This window comes from Pelodiscus sinensis, chromosome 5 (assembly GCF_052426305.1).
Source record: "Pelodiscus sinensis isolate ZL-2025 chromosome 5, ASM5242630v1, whole genome shotgun sequence".
Classification (NCBI taxonomy): domain Eukaryota; kingdom Metazoa; phylum Chordata; order Testudines; family Trionychidae; genus Pelodiscus; species Pelodiscus sinensis.
Genome location: NC_143056.1, coordinates 31,028,389 through 31,049,207, shown reverse-complemented (window position 1 = coordinate 31,049,207; position 20,819 = coordinate 31,028,389). Strand labels below are relative to the sequence as shown.

At 43.9% G+C, this 20,819-nt stretch overlaps 1 protein-coding gene across 3 annotated transcripts in view; it reads right to left on the bottom strand.

The window, feature by feature from the left end:
* Positions 1-19,590, bottom strand: part of TC2N (tandem C2 domains, nuclear) — a 45,394-nt gene extending 25,804 nt beyond the window's left edge. Inside the window, exons 1-3 of one of the 3 annotated variants that reach the window (XM_006133650.5) lie at positions 19,369-19,590; positions 2,968-3,081; positions 2,223-2,447 (exon numbers count right to left, since the gene is read on the bottom strand). In XM_006133650.5, coding sequence (XP_006133712.2) covers positions 2,223-2,447; positions 2,968-3,034 — 292 coding nt within the window. In that variant the 5' untranslated portion in view covers positions 3,035-3,081; positions 19,369-19,590. Of the gene's footprint in view, positions 1-2,222; positions 2,448-2,967; positions 3,082-18,661; positions 19,116-19,368 lie in introns of those variants that run through there. The other 2 variants (XM_006133651.5, XM_006133649.5) reach the window with 2 other exon arrangements.
* Between the last annotated feature and the right edge of the window lie 1,229 nt (positions 19,591-20,819).

The window sequence follows — 20,819 nt, the reverse complement described above, 5'->3', positions numbered from 1 at the left end:
TCAGAGTCTTAGCAGTTAATGAATGTATCGCTATGGTTCATAAAGCAGACAACGTGCCTTTCAGGCAAAGGACACTTTGCTACTTGTTGAGGAAAAACTAACAAGTTCTATTAGATTTCAGCACTCTTAGAAATTAGTGGCACAAAAATGAAATTGTACGTTGAGTCACACACACATACTTTGGAGTTCTTTGATAAAAACTGAATGTGATTTATACATAGATAGTTCCAAAGACTGAGCAAAACAAATGTTCACAGAAAACTGACCAGCATGTGCAGAGAACCTGTGCTTCCACATTGGCTATATCTCAGAGTGGCAGCCCACTTGGTTATAGTAACCCCAGCAACTTCAAGGGGGATCTAGGAAGGACAGATAATGTAGCCTGTGGCTATGTGTACGCTTTGCTTAATTTCCATAGGATACCTATCAGCACAGAGAGATAAAATGACTTGGTCAAGGTCATTCAAATTGTTGGCCGAATCATAGACCATAGAAAGCTTGCCTCTCAGCTGGATGTTTAGTCCATTACAACATAGCTGCCCTACTTTTGTTTTTCCTTTCCTTTTAAGGAGTTCAGGTACAATATTAAGGTCCTAGTATCAGGAATTCAAGTGTGATGGAAGCACAGAAAGTGAAGTTAATTCCATTAAGAGCAGTCTGCCATTTAGAGGAACGTTATGCTAATATTAAACACACGGGCTATGTCTACACCGGTGGCTCCTTGCACAAGAACTTGCGCAAGGAGTCCTGCGCAAGAACATGTCCACGCTGCCACGTATGAGATGTGCTTTTGCACAAGAGTGTCCATGGCAGTGTGGATGCGCGGCAGGGGTTCTTGCACAATAAAATTCTATAGCTAAAATAGCTAGAAAGCGTCTACACTTGTGCTTCTTGTGCAAGAGCTATGCTCTTTTCTTACAAGTGGAAGCTGTCTTGGCAAGAGCTCTTGCACAAGAGCTACGCTCTTTTCTTACAAGAAGCCATCTCTTACCACGCTGTACTGTACATCGTCTTGCGCAGGAGCAGGTGGGCAGTGTGGATGCACTGTGGATTATTGCGCAAGAACAGCCATTCTTGTGCATGAAGCCACAAGTGTAGAGCCACGGAGTTAGAAACGCAGACTTTTTTGTGCTAGCCTAGTTTGTCACGTAAAATCATGGATAAACTGTTACAAGCCTTGCAAAGAAAATTTACCAGAACACAATCAGCAAAGAGGCAAACAGCAATTCTGAAAGCATGTCCTATTTAAAGAAGATACACAATCACACATACAGAAAATGGTGTTGCACTAAAAGCACAATTTGGGCTGTTAACCAACCGTCTGAAAACCACGAAGTCTAACAGTACTAGTGCTTTAGTAAAATTTAGTGAAGGAAGAACTGCAGCCTATTTCTCTAAACGCAATAAATCTTCCTAAGAAATACATTTTGCCTTTAACATAAGTGGCACACAGCTTACAGGGGTGATTCAGTGGCAATGTTCCATGTTGCCAGTGGGTCACAGCACCCCATTTCTTCTTTGTGGGCTGTTTGGCTGCTTTATGGCCTTTTCTGGACTCCAAGACCTTACAAAACCAACTGTTCACATTGCTTTTTTTGCTGGTCGCTTGTTTTCCCCTAGGTGTCCTCCTCTATTCTGATTGAGACTTGGGGGCTTTGTCCACTTTGAGCATTTCTCATCTTGCAGAATGAGTGGGTTCCATTGAAAGTGTTCGTCACAGCCGCTCTTGTGGCTGTCAAGGGAACAGTGACTGAAGTAAAGGCAGAAGTATGGGCTTCTAGAAAAATTCTTAAGCTCAAAATCGGCCATGAATATTTACAGAAGACACATTTAGCATCTTTGGTTTCCCCAAATGAGAGCTGAACAGCAGTTCTGGGACCGATATATTAAGTATTACCTAATTTTTAAATGCATGAATTTTTACTAACAATGGGGGAAACCTGAAAAACATCCAAAACTCTTCAGTTTGCTAGAATGCCAGAATAAAAATAGCATAAACATTAGAAACAGAGATTGTTCAAAACCAAAATCTATGAATATACCTTCAAAAACTTTGGTTTGGCAGTGATGCTGGGAAGCATTGGAATGCAAACTAACATCCGGAGAGTGGTCTGATTTACATTGGTTAGGCACATAGCTAATTAACGTATCTAATGAAATCCTGTCCTTTTTCTGCAGTTTTTTTATTGGTGCTATTTCACAATTGTGATTTTTAAATTTACCTTGAATTTCCCCAACATGTGATAAACTGCCAAGATTTTGGGGTTGTATGTAAGTTAATTTAAACTGAGGGACCACAAACGGGACCTCCCTGCCATCTGATGGCAGCTTGGCAAGGAGATAATCTTCGGAACAGCCCACTTGACGCTTCACTGACACAGCAGACAATGGAGGTTTCTCCACAATGCTTGTTTTGCTTTTGGCTTCAGATTCCTTCTCCATGGAAACTGTTAAAATAAAGTAAAGTAGTAAGTGCACTCAATCTTGGACAAGAGTCTGAATAGATGTCGTGTGTTTAACAGGATCAACATTTCACAGGGTTTCCTTACCCTCATTGCAAATAGGACCAGTACTTGGAAAGTGCACTCATTATGGAAAGCATTTGTACTGATCCAAACCAGTTTGCTACCCAAACTTTACTGTAATAAGCATCTGTGATTAATACATTATACCTACTGAAAGCTGGGATTACAAGCTTCCAGAAAGTAAACTGTTTTTTTGTTTGTTTTTGCCAGTATTCCAGAACCAAATACAACAAGCACCAGAGTTTGGATAACTGTCATTTTCAGTTCCTGATTAATAATGCTAATTTTGAAAATAAGACTATAATAAGAATTTTGGGTGCTCTAAACAGATTCAAAAGAAGTTGATGATTTTATATTTGATTGCCAGGAAGTATTATTGTTAATTAATCTTCAATATAAAAGCTATTAACCTGCATGCTTATTATTATAGTGTGGAACTCACAGTCATTCTTTTCCTTCTCCACGTAGAAACACCCTTTGCAGCAGTTCTTTATGCATTCTTTTGCCATAGCTTCTATTATTTCAACATAGGCAAGGCTCCAGTGCTGAAATGAATCTTGAAAACATATACACCACACATCAACAGCAGAAATTAAATTCTAACACCATTATTTTAAGACTGCTACATCATGTCCTGAAGTCAACACTATTGACTTCAACGGAAGCAGGATAAGCACTATGAGGTTTATCTTATTTTAGCTAGTTTTTCTTCTAGATAAAACATGGAGGTGGAGAAAAAAAAATCAAAAGATTGTGTTTCTAAGGCAAAGTCAGTGAAGATAAACAAAATTCTTCCTTTTAAGAGTGCTAATGCTTGCCTCACATTTATATGAGCCACTTGGCTCCATAGAGCTCATTAGCGTTAGTAAAGCGAGTTACAAGTTGTTTATTTTTCCTCCAACTTCTTTTGTTCACACAGCCCTATAGTCTAATTTTCCACAAACATACATCAAATTCCATGTTTTACATCAAATTCCATGTTTTACACTTTAACATATGATATTCATGAATGATACAAAAAGTATTTTTCCCGTGGAACTACTCTTTCAGTTGTTTATGTATAGAATGAAAGACCTATTTCATATACGATTGTGTCCTCCTCACACACAGAAGAGCAGAGATTGCTGACATCTTCTAGAAAACTAAGAGGAGAGGAATCAATGCAGGCCTATAACCCCTGGTGAACATTTAAAGTACCTTATAACAGTAATAACTGGCTTCATATTTAAAGGTCTCCTTTATACTTTTCAGAGAGACAAACAGCTGCACAGCCTCCCATCCAAAAACAATCTAGCTGCCATAATATTTATGCACATCTCAAATGTGAGGTCCTTTACAGAACATAATGAAGACACCATTGCCTCCCTTTGGAACTACAATATGAGACCAAACAGAACATCAATATGAGCAGAAAGGGTAAGAAAGACAACAAAGAGGAAAGATGGGAGTTATACAAAAAAACTCAGACCTGTGGTTACTTGGTTATCTCTGTCACAGAAAATTATGCTGATAGTTTTCATGCTCCAGTATAAAGACTTCCATATGTGCTTTAAATGAGTTTGGTTTTTGTTTGGGCTATTTTTGGCATGGGAAAAAGGCATTTAGGGAGCCCCCCACACTGATCTAGTGCCTTTATTGCTAATTGTTAATAGAATTAACAAAAAGCCTACATCTACACTACGAGTTTTTTCTGAAAAAAATATGCTAAAGCAGGACTCATTTGCATGAGTTGCAATCTCATTTGTATATTTTCTGCCAATCCGTTTTTGTGCAAAAATAAGCGGTGTGGACGTTTTCTTTTTTGCACAAAACCCCCTTTTTCTGCAAGAGCCTATGAAAATTTTAATTTACTTTAACTTTTCTGAAGGATTCTGAGGGGTAGCAGTGTTCCTCTGAAGGACTGTAGTTTTCTTTATCAATGGAGAGGAGACCACGACTTCCTCTAATTTATTTATCTATTACATGGCATGCTCAAGATCTCACTGTGGGCCAAAAGTTAAAATCCAAAAGTAGCCCTGTGATTATATAGTCAAACATGGCACCATTATTGGCAGTCTGAAATATGGGTGTGTTTAACTGCAAAGCAGAATGCTACCCAGGAAACTAGAAAACATCCTGTTCCTTTGCAAAAGTTGTTATGGGATCTTTAACTTTCAAGGATAATCAAACAAGACTGTGGTTTAATATTCCATTCTAAAAGAGGGACACTTCTTATCAGAGTATTGATTAAAAACGTGTAAGAATTTAATTGCTTATATGGCTGATGAAGGGAAGTGAGATGCAATGTAACATTAAATCCACTGGACTATCCCTTCTCTTCAGGCACATGCAACCTGTTAGCTAAGCATTGTGTAATTAGAGTTTACTGATTTTCCTTCCCAGTTTTTAGTCAGTACACAGCTGGAGTTAAATATTTACTTTTTTTCCCCCACAGTATTTCAACTGGGCTTGTAATAGTTATTAATTTTGTCCTAACCTCTGTAACAATAGTATCTACAACTTGTCAGTTTTCTTAGGTGCAACAGCATTCTCTATCTCAGAATGACTGGTTTGAATTTATCACCAACACTGAAAGATTTTTGGTCTCCAGAAATTTCCCCAGGCTTCTAAGGGCAGGAAAACTAATTTTCCACAAAAAATGTACCAGAAACAGTTCACTACATGACCGAGCAGATTTAGTAACTCATACCCCTAACATTACTGAATAGGGCTCACTGTGCTAGAGAAATACTTATGCACTATTCATCAGCCCAATGACAAATTATTTGCTTTTCATCCCTTCCCAGGGAAGAGAAGAGCATAGACATTGTTGTAGCAGATTTTACACTAATAGTAGTAACTTATTTCTGTATCTTAAGCAGACTTTTTTTGTTTTAAATAATAAAAGCAGGCCATATCCTGTTAAAGTTAAAACCAACTGTGATCTTATTATTTGATTAGTGAAAACAGGAAGTCAAGGCCAGTGTGTGACCAGCCACACATTTCCATTCTGTAGGTGTGTAAGTGTAATTCATCATCTACTGTACAGAAACAAACATGCCGAGATAGTGCTGTGTACACATTAATGTTTTACTGGCATAGAAATATCAGCAGTGAGCTGCTGAGTATATAGACATGAACTTAGCGGCTACGTCATAGCATTAGCTTAAATTAGACTTTTTAGAAAAAAAGTTCCCAGAGCAAATGGGTAACTAACTAAAAGCTATGCCTGTTCTAGCACTTTGTGTGTTAAGGAACAAAGTGATAGTGGCATGTTCTGAATGCAATTCTGAAGCCTCTGCTTATGCCACAAGCACATTACAGAAGCATGTTGAACCTTGCTGATGGACTGATCATTTAAAACATGGCTCCAGCTTATGTTGCTTGGCGTGTCTGACATGGAACCTGAATTACACAGATACTCTTTCTAAAAACTACTTTTAAAACTAACCATGAACAAACTATCGAGTACAGCAAAAGGTTTCAGACTCATTCAGATGTTAAAGCCCCATGTTTCCACTTTAGAAACGGAGTAGCAGTTAAATTATTCTAAATGATTTAGTCTACCAGTCCTGAGCACATTTACCTTTTCACTCCCACATTTTCAGAGTCATATAGGATTAGCCACATAACTGCCATTGACTTTATGCATCTAATGGTAAAAAAGTTATGTGGGATAGAGATTAGTTTAACAGATTGTAGCATTGCCAATTCTCACACTTATCAGGACTCTAGCAATTCTGGCATGTTCTCTCCTGAAAACCTGATCAAAAGCTGCTAAGTCATGAATCCTCTCTTACTTAAAATTGAAAATATTTTATGTTGCTGCCCATGGGACTGAGAACAACAAAACGTCTGACACTTCCCTATAGTCTATGTGCACATGAAAGAGAGGCTCCCAGAGGTAAAATTGGCTGAGACCTTGCACTGTTTTTAAGGAGACTGAAGCCACGCCTGCAGGCAAAATGGCTCTTACCAAGGGTGCTGAGAAAATGTTTACAGTCGGAGTATGGAGAGCCATTGAACCAAACTGTAAATCCTGTATACAATGGAAACACCTTCAAACCAGGTGTGCTGCAGCACCCCTCTCATCCTAGTTCCAGCACCTATGTCTGCCACTCCAGAGTTTATAGGGCTAGACAGGACACCAGCGCTGTGAAGAATAGTAGAGACTGAAAGCAATATGGAGAGAACCAAGGGTGGTGACCATGGAATCGCAGAGGAATGGGGTGCAAGGAGGTATAGGAGGCAGAGAACAGTGATATAAATCTGATGGGAGTTCAGCTCTCCTAGATTGAGGGTAGCCAATGCTGTGAACTGATTGCAAGTCCTAGTATTTTGGCACCTGCAGGAACAGGTATTGTGATCATGTGAGTAGCTCCTTTTATTTGGGTTGCCAGATGGTTTAACCAAAAATACCAAACACCCTCCCCCGCAACAGTAGTTTAAAAAAAACCCAAAACCAAAAAACAAAAAAACAAAAAAAAAACCACCACAGAATGGCCCCTTTAAGGCCTTTGGGGTTTTTTGCCAGCAGCCATATTGTTTTCTTACTCTGTGTGGGAAGAGAGCTCCCCTGCAGAATGAAGTAAGTGGGGAGGAGGAAGGGCTTGGGGAGAGGGTGCGGGGGGAGGAGGGGTGTCCGGGAGAGGCCCTGGGACTCACCCGGTTGCTGAGTATGGAAGGGTTGCCAGGTGTCTGGTATTTTCGCCTCCTGGCAGGGAAAAAGAAAAAAAATACTGGACATTTTAGGTGTCCGGTATTTTCTGATTTTTTTTTAATCCGTCAGGAGGCGAAAATACCAGACTATCCGGGTCAATACCGGACACCTGGCAACCCTATATTTTATCCCACAATTTTCAGGCCTAGGCACATGAGGAAGAGCTGTGTTTGTAAATCCTGAGGGGGGGGTTGTGTGTGTGTATGGGGGTGGGTTCTCAATATTAGAAGGTTCTGACTCATGGTTTTGTTTCTCTTAAAATTGGCAATATTGAAGTTCTGTTGTATACAGGTTGACCCTCCCTAGTCACTGGCACCCTCATACCAGAGTGGTCCCAAACAAGAGAATTTGCTGGACCAGAGAAAGTCAGACATTCGGGGTCTAGAGTGACTCCCCTCCTTGCTGCTGCTCTGAAGAACCCAGAGGCCTGACTTCCTGTGGCTCACCTGCCTAAGTCTGCTGCCCCCAGCCCACTCCTGGGGCTTTTCTCCCTGACCCCAGCCCTGCATGGCAGGGGCAGCTGCTCCCCGGGTTCCCCAACTCTAGCCCTGCATGTTAAGCAGGAACAGCTGTTCCCAGGATTCCCAGGACTTGCGTAAGGCAACAGCTGCTTCTGGGCCTCTCTACCCCCAAGTCACAGCCCCTGCACTCTGATGCGGACCAGACTGGCTCTGCTCCCAGATGCTCTCAACCATTGCGGCCGGAGCTCTCTGGTCTAGCAACATCTGTGGTCCTGCCAGACTATGGATGTTGCTGAACTAGGGAGTCCCAGACGAGAGAGGTTCAACCTTTACACTGATTATTTTAAAAAAAACATCCTGCTGGGGAGTAGAATAGGATTTTTCCTATAGGTTCTAACTATCATCAAATTCTGTATGATTTAGAGATATTGGCTCTAAAGGAAGGATTCTGAGAACCCTTTGCTCAGATCTGGTTACAAATTTCTAGTAGTGTCACTGCTGTGCTTACATAAAAATGAGGGGCAATCTGTATTTAGCCCCAATGAAAACAAATACCTATAAAATAGCAAATACACATTTTAAGTACACATGGGAGACTGATGTTTCCCACTGCACCAAAGAAAGCCTTTGTCAGCCTCACAAATTCTGCTCTGCTTTACCTTCCAATCACTGACGCGAGAGCCCCATTTTGTTAGGTCTGTAAACAGAGATTCCCTTCTGCGAAGAGCTTACAGTAAAAATAGACAAAATGAAGAAGATGGAGGGGGAAAAAAGTGCTCTCCCAAATATACTGGTGAGGAACAGAAATTAAGTGACTTGCCCAAGGTCACACCAAAAAAGACTATAGCAGAGAAGAAACTCAACCCAGCTATCCTGAGCACTGTCCAGTGCCTTATTTACAGAGCCCAACCTTTTCTCCCAGCACATCTTAACATCAATCTTCGCCAACCATCCAACCTTTGGATGATCAGATATAACTCAGTGATAGTCCTCTACAAAACTGAATGGGAAAGTCCAATTATTCTCCTAACAGCATAGAAAACAATCTGAAAGAATATATTTTAACACACACAATCCAGAGACTTAAAATTGCTGCTATTTTAATTTAGACAGAAGATATTTACCTTAAGGTTTTCCAGCTCAGACAGAAATTGTAATTGAGTTCAAATCAGTTAAACTGGATATCAAAGACATTACTGCCAGATGCTTTCTGAATAATTGCAAGAAATGAGATACAAATGTTTGGACAGGGAAGCCGATATTTTCAACAGCTCATTAAACAGGATTGGAAATAACTGAATGTAGTATAAATATTCAGGCTGGAAGTGGTCTAAAGAAATGTCAGATCTGTTATTGTCCCATGATGCAAAATATATTGTTCTAAAATATTAGAACTTGGACAGCTTGTTTATTTGGTAAGATCATTGCATCCTTGGAAACAGACAGGTGTTCATACATATTCTGATCCGATTTGCCATACTGCAATTTCCCACAGGATTACATTTAGAAGTCAGGCCAAAACAGTTATGTGATTTCTTTCTAGCCTGAAATACATAAAACTTGTTCTCAGACCTCCATTCCACAAGTACATTACAGAATCACTGCAGATATTTTGTCAGGACACCATTCTAAGAAGCATTCAGCAAAATAATCTGGAGGAATAGTGCTTACCATCCAGGAGCAAACACTCGGCTGACGTAAGTGCTCATAGCTCCACTGACTTCATTGGTCCTGGGAGCATTTATGCCAGCTGGCCATTTGCCCCTTGAATATTGCAACTTTGGACTAGGGATGTAAATGACTAGTTGAGTAGCTGACTATCTGATAAGCCTAAGCATGAGTCACTACTGACTATTCGCTTTTCCCCTACCCAGCCTTACTTCCTCTGTATCAGATGCTGCAAGAGGGGGAGTAGGTGTTGGGGAGAGCTGACTTAAAAGCCTCCACTGTGTGGAAGGGAGAGGGGACAGATTTGCAGCAGGGGTAGGTCAGGAACCTAGCACGAGCCATGGTTGCTCAGTCCCGGTTCACACCAGGTGCCAGACCTACCCCCCACTGCAGCAGCTCTGCCTTTTAAATATAGCAAGAGCCAGGCCGCATAGCAGAGTTTAAAAATTCCTATTTAAATATGAAGCATAAAATGGCATGCTATCTGGGGCTAGAAAGCAGCTGCATTTCCCATTTGCACATCAGGACAAAGCTTTGATCACCTCAACATGTCCACCATTCTGTTTATCTTCTTAGCCAGCATACAGCCCACCCATCATGTTTCCACTGGTGATTCCTCTGCTTGAAACTTGGGGAGCAGGGGAGTGACCTCTCTGTCAGACACCAGACTTTCTTCTCCAGAATACTTCCCAATTATAACAAGGAGCACCCTCTCTTAAAATAGAATCATGGCTTTAAGGCCAAAAGGGACATAATCATAATCTAAATTTACCCTTTATTATAATATAGGTCAAATAATTTCATACAGTCAGTCCTGCATCAAGTTACCTATGAAGTATTGTCGGTAGATAGCCAATGATTACCACATTTTGCCACTCGGTGTGTACAGTGGTACTCTCACAGTGCATTGCGGAATGCTCACTAAGACTAACAAGAATTCTGGGATGTAGTGTCAAGCTAACTCCCATTGTGCCTTTCCTGGCATCTGTATTTTTCAAGGTCTATTTTTGAATTGGCATCTTGCAGCATGAAAGATATGCTCGGTGATTGAGCTGGTGCATGTGTATTGTCAGTCAGACAGCAATGTGTGACTGATGTGGAGAACTATTCCTCAAAACTTTCAGCAGAGTTACACCAAAAGTCAATTTGCAAATTTCATAGATAACAGATAACCATGGTTGAGTTTACAAACCCCTCCTCCCAAAAAAACCCCTCCCCACCCCCCCAAGAACATAGTACAAACCCACAACCAATGGAACTGTGGCATGCTCAAAGTGTAGAGTGCTAACACACTACCGTATATAGGGCATTGTAAGCCATTACCTCCAAGGGGGATGGAAAAGCCTGAAATGTGGTGGATTAAAAGGTGGTCCCAGTTTGACATGGTCCCCATAGCTTGCAGGACAGTGATAGGATCAGGCACTGTACTTGACCTTTGTAACCGAATGTGCTGCACTGCATTTATTACCTCTGCCTTGTCTGCATCTTATTTTTCAGCACCACACGCTCCCTTTTGAGCATCTGAGGGTATGTCTACACTACCCCGCTAGTTCGAACTAGGAGGGTAATGTAGGCATACCGCACTTGCAAATGAAGCCCAGGATTTGAATTTCCCGGGCTTCATTTGCATAAGCGGGGAGCCGCCATTTTTAAAACCCTGCTGGTTCGAACCCCGTGCAGCGCGGCTACACGGGGCACGAACTAGGTAGTTCGAACTAGGATTCCTAGTTCGAACTACCGTTACTCCTCGTGAAGTGAGGAGTAACGGTAGTTCGTACTAGGAAGCCTAGTTCGAGCTACCTAGTTCGTGCCCCATGTAGCCGCGCTGCACGGGGTTCGAACCAGCGGGGTTTTAAAAATGGCGGCTCCCCGCTTATGCAAATGAAGCCCGGGAAATTCAAATCCCGGGCTTCATTTGCAAGTGCAGTATGCCTACATTACCCTCCTAGTTCGAACTAGGAGGGTAGTGTAGACATACCCCAAGTGTGCTCCAGAAAGGCATTCCTTCCACATTTCTGGCCTTTCCAGCCCTCTGGCGGGCTGCAAGCATTCATCTTTTGAACACTTCCTTTTGCCTTTTTCCCTGAGGTTTGTCTATTTTTCAGCAGGTGACAAGTTAATGCCAAATTTATGCACAAGCTAAGTAAGCTACAGTTTAGAGCCTCAAATTATGAGGAGCCTCTAAATAAAAATAATATATACTATTTTAAGTGCATCCTCACCTATGTAGTGATATACATGCACATATAAAATTGTATTACTGTACTTATATTTTCATTGTCCTTTCTGTTGGAATACAGTTCTTGCCTGCCATGGGGAAAGAAAAGTCTCCTTCTTGGATCCTCTTAGTTTTAGGGCAGTCAAAAAGCATCTTTTGTGGATTGTGGTTGCTTTTCAAAAAGCTTTCATCACAACATTTGCATATAATGGCATTGTGGCATCCCTTTGAAAAATGCAGTCCAAATACTAATGCGATGGATAGGCAGTAGGAACATTACCACGGATCCGTTCCCTTGTGCAGGAACATTACCAGAGATCCTTTCCCTTGTGCAGCGTACTTGGCTTTGCATCAGCACTAGCACCACCTCCAGAAATGTCCCTTCAACTTCATTTGCTCAAAATACATCAAGGAGAGGTCTGCATTTGAGGACTTCTCCAGACAGGACTGAACACGCAGCTCTGCAAAGAGGGGCATCAGTTCCAGGAGCTTTGCAAAGGTCTACATGGAAGCAGGGGCAGCTGATATAACTGGTAAATTGGTTGTGTGAACTCACAACTACCTGGTATCCATGAGGGGCATATCTGGCTGAGTGCTAGCGTTTAACAGAGAGAGGATACATACACCTGATTAAGTAACACTTGGAGTAGTGACGGGCACACAGGCAGGCTGATTCAAGTATGACAAAACTGCACGGTATAGCATTGCACACACTTCTGACAGTGAAACAGTTAGGAGAGGGACTACATGTACCTTAAAGTGAATGAACCTCATGTGACAGTAAAGTTTCTCGTGTTCCAAGGGGGATTACTTGCTGCAGGCTCTGATGAAGAATTCTTAACTTTTTTAAAAAATACATGCATGTGGATACAAGGTGCTGTGAGGCAAATTGAAGTTACTCTGATGTAACATCTATGTGCAGACAAGCCCCCTCCCCTCCCAGAAAGCTGGCTTATTGATAACTGAACTGCAGTTCACTGTGGTTCCACTATTCACTTCACACGCTTCTGGGACTATAGGTATGCTGAACCACTGCAGTTGCCATGGAATGGGACTTTGCCTGCAGCAGAATAGTTGACACCACTTGACTGCCAGGCTTGGCCAAAAGCAATTTGTTCAGATGTCTCTGCCCCTATAAAAATCTATGCACACATCTCCCCCCCCCCCCCCCCCATAGAGGCCTTTAACTGAACTCTGCAGGACACGCACTTGTGTAATCTTGCATTAGCTTCTGTGGCTTTAGCAGCTGCTTCATCAGGCACAGATCTTGAAAGCTGAGAAAGATGCCTTACCCACTCACCGCAATCAATATATCTGTGCACAGAGTTGAGGGACAGACCACCAGCAAAGTAATAAGGAACAAAGTAAAACTGCAGGTATTGCTGGCTCCTTCCCCAAAGATAATATGGAGCAGCAAACATGCCTTTGAACTGTTGGCAGCTGTAGGAACAATTGCCTCAGCTCTTAAGACATCCCTTAGAGAAGAAGGAAGGAAACTTTTGGCAGTTGTTCCTACGACATGGCCCCAAATGACAACTGTCCACTTTGACCCCATCCCACTCCTCAGTAGTCACAAGAAAGGAGGTAACCTTCCCCCGATGCTAGGCCAGCATGCTTTGGAGATGCAAAAAGTAACTGAATAAAGTGAAAGAGCATCTTAAACTAAGATATTTAAGAAAGTCCCTTGGAGGGAAACATTGCAGCAAGAGGAGCCTCCAGTGAGTTGGGTGAGCAGCTGTTTGCTTGTTTCCAAGTCACTTTGTATTTGCACCTGCAGTTCTTAAATGCTGTCATAATCCAAGGCACTAGATGATTAATATAATTTTAAAGGGGCCAAAATGCATAATATCCAGAAGTGAGCCAATTTCACATGAAATATTAGCTCCAATATAAATGAAGTGATATTATACAGTAGTGCAATGCAAGCTTAAAATTTATTTTTTAATATACTGGGAACCCCCCTCAGGACTAGCACATGTAATAGCTGTTAGAGGTACTATATCTATGTGCCTAACCCAGCATTAGGCAAGTACCACTGCAATTATTGTACTGATATCTTCAGCTTCCAGGAACAAGTTTGTGGCCACTGACCTGGACAAGAAAGTACAGTGAAATAAGTTGTGGAGGTGGTTAATGCAAATGAATGAATCTATTATATTGGATGGCATTAGCATTTGATTCAGATCTTGTGGGCTGACAATGAAAGAAAGTTCTGAGAATGAAACTTGTAAGAATAAGAATGTGCTTTCAGTGAAAATGAAGCAGTATGTCCAAGAGGAGAGGCTTCATCCTTTCTAACCCAAGACATTGATACTATTTATCATAATCAATGGTTACTTTATAAGGAGTATAAAGGATTTACATTATCTAACATTCTAAATTTGTGATTCCAAGATGGTTTAGGATGCAGAAGTCTCTTCTTTTTACATGAAGGAGAAGAGTAGTTTGAGAAATGAACCATCAACTATCCTGCTAAGCCTTAGATACTTGAAGAACTGGAGCTATTTGTAAGCACCGTACAAAGACTATAACCAGGAGAGGATATTGCAAGCAGAAGACATCACTTTGATGTCTCAGACTAGACTGGAGGGCCCAGCTTGGAATATTTGTCCCTTAGTAACATACCAATGCCCCTCTGCCTTATATATATTGGCCAAACCAAACAGTCTCTATCCCAAAAGATAAATGGAAACAAATCAGATATCAGGAATGGTAACATATATAAACCTATAAGGCAACATTTTAACCTCCCTGGACACATTCATTAATAGATTTAAAAGTAGCCATCCTTCTACAAAATCATTCCAAAACCAGATTATAAAGGGAGACAGCTGAACTGGAATTAATTTACAAATTCAATACTATCAATTTAGAACTGAATAAAGATCTTAACTAGTTAACATATTACAAATGCAATTTCTCCTCTCTTGATAGCCACATTTCAACATCAACTGCTGTGAGTGAGCCATTTCCACCCTGACTTGATTAGCCTCATTTACACAAGCACCCTTTCTTTTGTTGTCCTTATATATACACTCATGACTCTATAAACTCCACTCCAATTCATCTGATGAAGTGGGTTTTACCTACAAAAGATTATGCTTGAATTAATCTGTTAGACTCTAAGGCAGTGGTCTCCAACCTTTTTAAGCACAAGATCACTTTTTGAATTTAAGTGCAATCCAGGATCTACCTCATACCCAAATACCCTTGCCCCACCTCCCTTAATGCCCCTTTTCCAAGGCCCTGCCCCTGCTCACTCCGTCCTCCCTTCCTCCCCCATTCTCCTTCCCTTACACCAGGCAGGGGCACAGGCTCTGGTCTTGGGCTAAGGGATTTGGAGTGTGAGAGGGGCTCTGAGCTAAGCCTGGGGCAGACAATCAGAGTGCAGGAGGGGTTTCAGGGCACAGGCTCTGTAAGGGAGTTTGGGTCCAAAGGGCTCAGGGTTAAGGCAGGGGCTTGGGAGCCAGGAGAGGGTTCATGACTGGGGCTGGTTCCAGCTGGACACTGCTTACCTAAGGTGACACCTGGGGGGGGGGGGTGCAGTGAGGATAAAGCAGGCTCATCCCTGCCTTGGCCCTGCACCAATCTCAAAAGCAGCCAGAAAACTCCCTCCATCCCAAGCCCTGTTGTACCTCCATTGTGTGGAGATAGAACACAAGGAGGGAGAGGGAGCATCCTGACATCAGTGCCACTGCTCTCCCTTCCCTGCTCTGTACCTCAAGCAGGAGGCTCCTGGGGAGGGGCAGCACCAACACAAAGGGCAGGAGGTGTGCAGCAGTGGTAGGAGGGGCAGCTAAAGTGCTGCACTTGATAGCCTCTTGTCCAAACCCATCAAGATCACCTGTCAGAGGCTCTAAGGTCTACCAGTAGATCTGATGTACTGGCTGGTGACCACTGCTCTAAGGTGCCTCTTAAGCTTTACACTAAGCAGACCACCGAATAGAACCCAGATCTCTTCAGTTTTAAGACACACAAGTTATTTTTGGTGTATTGATGGACAGCTCACAGAAATGAACTTGGAGATGTCACTGGAGCTAGTAAAAAAATTCCCATTTTCACTAGAGTACAGAATTTCAGAACAAGTCAAGGGTGCAATGCAGAGGGAAGATAAGCCATCAGCATTTACAGTGGAAGTGATCTGAGGGTTTTTTTAAGCTTTGACTTATGATAAAACCTAGCAGTGATGATAAGCAGACAAACACACATACTAAGCAGAAGAGATGTGCTCTAGCTAATTTTGTATGTTCTGATGAGCCAACTAACATAGCTAGGAGTTATGAATACAGATAGGGTGTAACCAAATCCAGCATCTTATTTTCCTCCCAGTTTATGAACCAGTCCTACACAGACTTACATTCATGTTATAGTCACTAGTGAACCTTTGAGTAAACCTCCTATGAGTAAAGTTAAATCCATGTGCATAACTGTTTGCAGGATCAGGAAGGAAATCCATAAGCAGATTCTTATTCACATCCAATGTCACATGGCCTCTCATATTTACATAAAATGTATTCAGAATTCATTACATGGCCCTAGTCCCTGACTAGGGTCTCTAAGTGTCACTGTGCATACTAACAAGGATGTTGTTTGCTATATATGTAAAAATTAGCATCTGTTATCATTAACAGTTTTTTCACTTTCTAGATGGTTGTGGGGGAGCTTGTTCATTGGAGCAGTCACTAGGCTGCAAAGGAAATTGAGTATGCTATTCACTGGGAGGATAACAAGATTTAACACAGTCAGACCTGCTCTCTGATGGTAGTGAGAGTTGTGAGCATTGACTTCAAAATGAGCAGTTTCCAATTCTGTGCTGGGGGAGTTAAAGATTTGTCTGAGGAAGATTAGAGTGGGGATATCTACTAATTTAAGGCATCTCAAGAAATGTAGCAGCTTGATGTAAATACTGTTATCTAGGTTGCAAAATTAAATAAACGCTTAAAAAAGTAATGAGAGGTTTTGTTGATGGTCAGACAAAACCCACTGATTAAGATGACATTGTTTATTTCAATCTACTAAGCAAAGTCAAAGTTTAAAAGAGTATTATTGTCAGTTTAAGCCAGAGTGCAGCAATGAACATCTTTAAACACAAACTTCTTGCACTATTGGTTACTAGAATTGTTAGTGAGGAAAGTCCAAGGCCTAGTTCTCATTGTTACAACTCAATTGATTTCAGTGGAGTTTCTGCCAATTTATACCAGTTTAAGTTGAAGGAGATTCAGTGCCACGTTATTTGCCCTTTCATTCTTGACTAGTGAAACATGCTGCTTTCAAGTATGGCAGCATGCCTAATGCTTAAAGTCAGTTACAACATGAGCTTAATTACAATTAATCTTTGTTTTTACAGTGCTATTGTAATGATTAGTGCGTGAACACACCACCCAAGCATACAGAATTCATTAGCAAAAGTACAACCTGGCTTTAGAATGGGATGTTTTTATAGATACTTCTAATTCACAGATGACACTAGGAATTTAATAGATCAGGGCTAGAAGAGCAGAATAAGTATGTATGAGATATGTTCTGCCACGTAAGGGAAGGATACCTCAGTTGACTATACTTTACTTTTATTTATGGTGATCTTAAGCCATCAGTTCGATACAGAGTTCCTCTGCAAGTGATTGTTAGCTACACTACTCCTTGTCTGAGCTTAAGAATGAACAATGCCCAATTACATTTTGATCATAATGAGTCTTGGTTTACATAAATTATTTTGAGACAAACAGATACATTCAATAATGATGATTTAGTAATTGTTTTGGTGAAAGAGTTCTGAATATATGGATGATCACATAATTAATGCAAAGTTAATTATTCTGTAGCTGAATGTAGTAACCACTTCTATCATCCACCTCCATTCTTGGCTGTTTGCAGCCAGAGGAAAGCTGTTGAGAGCAAATTCTCAATGGGACACTGTCAATTCAAAACTAATATTATTGTAACAAGAACAAAAGCTCCACCTTGCAGAGTTCCACTGACTCAATTTGACCTTCAGCTCACATCAATGGAAGTTGTGGATACTCAGCACCTCTTATGAACAGGCTGTTCATTATTGCCAACTTTAACAATTGACATTTTGCCGGTTGAAATTACACAAATGATCCCATAAGCAAAAGTGATAAAGAGTCTGTTATTAAAATTAATGCTATAATCCTGCAAACACTTCTGTATGTCTAACTTTATGTATGAGAGGACTCAAGCAGGTAAAGGTAAGCAGGATCAGGGCACCTGTTTGCTTTACCTTTACGGGAACCTTGTATATCCCAAGACAGAATTATAATTTGCATTCTAAGATTTTTCCATCTTCATTAGTGTGTGCACCAGGATGTCAGCGCACACCTCAGTCAGCTCTTAATAGGGACATGTTTAAATACCAACAAACCAAATAGTTATTGTTAGCTGACTCAGGCCAAGCTCTTTCTCCAACAGTTTCTTGTAACTCTATCCCTAGTCGCTCTTAGGTCCCACTGGCTGCAACGGCCTGAGCCAGCGCGAATGCCAGAGCACAGTGCTGCGACAGAGTGGGTGCGTGGACCACACCACAGCGCAGTTCTGGTGAAACTGCGGAGCTATACTTTAGCCTTCAGAGTGGCGATTGCACAAAAGGATGGGGGAGGCACGAACTCTTGTTTCCCGAGCCCAGCAGTGACCGTGGGGGCTGCTGACACTCCGTCAGGCAAAGTGCTTTACCCGCTAGACAGCGCCCTGGCCAACTCTCTCCCGCCCTTCGCCAGAGAGAGCAATCCAATGGGACCCTCAGGCAGCATCACAGCTCCTAACGCAACAGGGCCGGCTCTAGCCTCACTGCCCAGGACAGTCACTAACGCTGAAGGGCCGAAGGGGTGTTTGGACGAGCGCACCTGCCCGGTTCGCAGCCGGGATGTGTCCGAGCAGCGCAGCCGCAGCACCGCTGTAACACGCCGGCGAGGCTGGGCGCGGCAGAGCCCGCAGTGGGAGGCTAAAGCCTCCGAAGCCACTTCACCAAGAAACCCCAAGAGAGGCTCCGCCCTGCAGGAACCCCCGGCCCGGGCTCAGAGCCCGTCCGATAGCGCCCACCCTGGTGCGCAGCCGCTGGGAACGGGCTGGTTACCTCGGCAGCCTGCCCTGGGCAGCGCGGCTCCTCATCCTCCTCTCAGGGCCGGCGCCGGGAGCAGCCCCGCTGGAGACAGCTGACTCCTCCCCGGGGCGCAGGGGCCAGGCTGATGTGGGACACTCACCGCCAACGTCGCCCCTCCTCACTGGGCACGGGGCTTCCGCTGGCTGGACAGCGCCCTTGGCAGCGGGGTGCCAGGCTGCCTCCCCATGCTGCAGAGCGGAGGGCGCTTGCACCTGCCCTCCCCAGCCGCTCGCCCAGTCCCGCCCCAAACCGCTGGCTCCTCTCCTCCTCCTCCCCCGCCTGCCCCACACCGCTGGCTCCCGTCCCCGCCCTCCACACACAGGGCTCTAACCACGAGATCTCCCCAGGGTTTGTCCCGGGCCCAGCTGGCTCCTGGTGCCCCCTCCCCTGCACGCAGCTGGCTCTAGCCTCGCTGCCCAGCGTCTGTCCCCAGCCTCTCCTGCAAAGCTCCTCCCCGTTAGGCAGCTGGCTCTAGGCACGCAGCTCCTGGACCTTGCCCCAGCCACCTGCAGGCTCAGTGCGGTTGCTTCCCAGCTAGAGCCCCTCCCGGCCCTTCCTGTGCTCAGCTGCCGCTAAGATTTTCAGCCAGGGCTTCCCTCGCCACCTGCCCACCCCGGAAAGCGCCCCAGGGCTGCAGCTCTTCCCTCTTCGTGTGTCTCCCCGGGCACTGGGTTACTCACCCGCCCAGGGTTGCAGCCGCCTTTCCCTCTGGTTTTGCCGCCTGACAGCTCTCCGCGGCCAACGCAGGACTTTCCGAGCTTGCTCTGCCAGCCGGCTGTAAATCGCAGGTGTCCTCCCGCGGTGCAGCGGTTCCTCTTCATTAGTGATCGATCGCTCTTGTTAGGAGAAGAGGGAGCTGGTTCACTTCGTAATTTTCCGTTTGCGGGGCTGACCGCAGCTCTTCCCAGGAGTGGCCGCTTATGGGATTTCTCAGAAGGGGCAAAACGCAGGAAACGAATTTAATTAAATTAACTTCCCTTCACTGTGGCATGTGGTGGCTATCCAGCTCCCATTGAAGACTGTGGCAGCCTCGCAATGAACTCTTTGGGACTGGGGTTAGGCCCCTATTATCTGGATTGGGCCTCATGCTATGATGGTGGGTGCAATAAAACCTCTATAGAAGAGACTATTTAGGGAGGGGTGAGTTATTATTTATATTGGGGTAGACAATTTTTGTTGGGGGGCATGCCAAGATTTTGGTAAGTTATCAAGGACTGCACTTTTCTAGGGGTGTGTGTGTCTGGGACAGAGGCGGGGTGTAGAACGGGGCTCAGGGTAGGGAACTGGGGTGCAGGAGAGGGTCTGAAAGGGAGTGTGTGTGAAGGAGGAGGTTGTGACCTAGGATAGGGGACAAGGATGCAGGGTTCAGGAGGGGGTTTACTGCAGGAGAGGATTCTGACCTTGGGAGCAAGATGTAGGAAGGGGTGCAGGGATGTGAGAGGAGGGTGGGATGCCAGAGGCAGGCTCCGGCCTGGAGGTGCTTACCTAAGCAGCTCCTAGCCAGCAATCCAATAGAACCCTCAGGCAGGCTCCCTGCCTGCCAGCAGCCCCAGACCAGCTGTTCCATGTGGCCCTCTGCACTGCCAGAGTGGGTGGGGAGGCTTCGCATGCAGCCCCAGTACAATCTTTCAACTCCTGTTGGCACGGCACAGAGAGCCAGAGGGAGGAACCAGATGTTTTGAGTGGCATGGAGCTGCTCTGTGCTTCAGGGGCAGGCAACGGGCCAGATTAAAAGGCTTGGTTGGCTGCATCTGGCCCACAGGCTGTATCTTGCCTGCCCCTAATTTATATTTTTGTAATGCCCAGAGGCCTCATTCAGGCTCAGCCAAAAAGTTTGCGGGGGCCCAAGGCAGCACATTGTGTTTGGCTGAGCCGCACGGCTGCGTGGCTCCCAGTCAGGGCAGAGAGTGAGCGGCCGGGTGGGCGGGGCCCTGAATGCATAGACCCCAAGAAAACTACCTCACTCACCTTGTCCAAAGGCCAGGCCTGGCCTCTATCAGGAAACAGCTCCCCTTGTCCTAGGCACTATGAAGGCACATAATGAAAGAAAGCCCCTAAGTCTATAAAATAATTCACAATCTACCACTGGTGGGTAACCTGTGGCCTGAGGGCCATGTGTGGCCCATCGGGG